At 49.7% G+C, this 2,500-nt stretch overlaps 1 protein-coding gene across 1 annotated transcript in view; it reads right to left on the bottom strand.

Annotated features, from left to right (window-relative positions):
- dnm1a (dynamin 1a) overlaps window positions 1-2,500 on the bottom strand; it is a gene marked incomplete at its 5' end in the record, with an annotated part of 90,093 nt that overhangs the window by 31,787 nt on the left and 55,806 nt on the right. Inside the window, 1 exon segment of the mRNA XM_084324903.1 lies at window positions 1,386-1,589. Coding sequence (XP_084181029.1) covers window positions 1,386-1,589 — 204 coding nt within the window.

Genomic DNA, 2,500 nt, shown 5'->3' on the forward strand with positions numbered 1-2,500 from the left:
GTTCCCTGGACCTTTATTCCCTGTCTCCTCACCTCAACAGCCCCCACCCTTGCGATGTTTTACTTTCCTCTACTCTTCACCAGCCCCCACCCTTGGACTACCTTTCACAGCTGTCATAGTTTATGATTAGCGCCCCACAGGGCTTTAAATACCTGGACCTCCCCTCCAGTCCTTGTCGGGTCGTTCTGTATGCTGGTTCTGTGTTCTGGACTCTGTATCTTTATCTGTGTTCAGTGTTCATGGAGTCCTGGACGTTACCATCACCTGCCGCGTCTCCGGCGTGAGACGTCGACGTGCCAGCCATCACCACCTGTCGCCGTTTGCCTGGAGTGGGACACCGTCTGCGCTCTCTAATTCTCTACGGGAGGTTTTCCAGTGTTCCCACTCCAGACGTCAAGCCGGCGCGCATCGCTTCCTATTTCCACGGGAGGATGCGTCTCTTCGCCCCGGTCCCCTGGGACCCCGGTGTTCTGCGCTGCCCGTCTACAGCTTCCGAGGAGGATCTCCGTGCCAGGCCTGGAGTGGTGTTCCCACTCCAGACGTCAAGCCGGCGCGCTCCCACTCCAGACGTCAAGCCGGCGCGCTCCCACTCCAGACGTCAAGCCGGCGCGCATCGCTTCCTAATTCCACGGGAGGATGCGTCTCTTCGCCCCGGTCCCCTGGGACCCCTGTGTTCTGCGCTGCCCGTCTGCAGCATCCGAGGAAGATCTCCTTGCCAGGCCTCCGCCGTCGGAACCCTGTCATCCCTGTAAGCAGCTCTGGCCCTCGCCCTGTCCAAGGCCTTAACCCTGTTCTCTGTCCCTGTCTCCACCCCCCTCTCCGGGCCCCTGTCCCTGTCCCCCTCTCCAGTGCCCCTGGTCCTGGTCCTTGACAATTTGCCCTGGCCCTGTCCCTTAGCCTTAGTCCCTTAGCCTGGTCGGTTACAAACCATAACAGTGTTGGAAGATCTCCCCACGTGTTTGGCGCACAAAAACTAAAAGCTGACTTCCCAAATTCAGAAGAGACTCTTCTGGGGGACGTGAAGCAAACCATGTATAATAGTGAAACCCCTGCTGCGTTAACCATGGCAGTTATAACTGAGATGTTCCTGTTTGGTACTGAGCTACACGCTCATGTCCTCCTATCACACACACACACACACACACACACACACACACACACACACACACACACACACACACACACCTTTTCTTCCCTGCTTGTCTGTCTGTCTGTCTGTCTGTCTGTCTGTCTGTCTGTCTGTCTGTCTGTCTGTCTGTCTGTCTGTCTGTCTGTCTGTCTGTCTGTCTGTGTGTCTGTCTGTCTGTCTGTCTGTCTGTCTGTCTGTCTGTCTGTCTGTCTGTCTGTCTGTCTGTCTGTGTGTTTGTCTGTCTACATGCGCCCACCTTGCGGGTCGACCTCTTTGGCGATCTTGAGTGCGTCAGAGTTTGCCAGGTCAGAGTTGGCAGGTGACACAGCCAGCAGCAAGCAGTTATCCTTGGTCACAAACTGCATCAGCATCTCCCTGATCTGGGACTCGATGTCCGCAGGCTGGTCTCCAACTGGTACCTTGGTCATCCCAGGCAGGTCCACCAAGGTCAGGTTCAACACTAGGGGTGTTGGGGGGGGGGGGGGTTAGATAAGATTAGATAAAATAAGATACTACTAAATATGATAAGGCAATATAAGATACCGTATGATAAGATAAGATAAGATAAGATAAGATACGATACTATATGATAAGATAAGATAAGATAAGATATGTATTGTTTCCATGGGGAAATTGAGCTGTTACACAGGAATAGAAGGGGAGAGGAGAGGAGAGAGGATGGGATAAAAGATAAAAGTAGCCTATGTTGGATACTTTCTAAATATAGTATTTATAAATGTTAAATGTCTTGAATTGAATTATTAAATGAATTGCGATAACAACTATCTGTGTTACTGTATTATACAGCCCCAGTGAGATGCTTTCTGTTCTATAATTAAATAATACATATTTCACTCCCCGCTTCTTTTGATGCATAACTTATAGTGTTCTATACAGCAGGGCACAGACTGACGTCTCATAACTTCAAAGTTAGGCTAAATTAAAGTGTGAAGCTGATTATTGTGGCTACTACTTGGTAACAGTGTTTTTCTTCTAGCATTAGAATGGGTCCTGAAAACGACCCATGAAAAAACCCTGCACGTATCAAAAGAGGTTGTTGGAATCTCTCTTAACACATTGGGGACGGTTTTCGAATCCATGCTTAAAGGACCAACCACGGATATTTTAACCACGGCAAGGTTGTTTTGGCTTTTATTCCATTTTAATAACCTATTCAAGGTCGCCGAGCGGCACTGCAGATGTACCCTACTCTTTCAATTCGAAAAAGTGCAGTACCGGCCAGATCCTCTTAGGGGCGCTATCTCAATAATGCAGTGTTCCCTGTGGCAGAAGTTGTCTTTTTTTTCTGGATTTCCAATGTAGTTTTCTACTGACCTGAAGCGATCCCTATAGCCTGTTGCACGGAATACG

Source organism: Notolepis coatsorum (assembly GCF_963971535.1).
Source record: "Notolepis coatsorum genome assembly, chromosome: 11".
Classification (NCBI taxonomy): Eukaryota; Metazoa; Chordata; class Actinopteri; order Aulopiformes; family Paralepididae; genus Notolepis; species Notolepis coatsorum.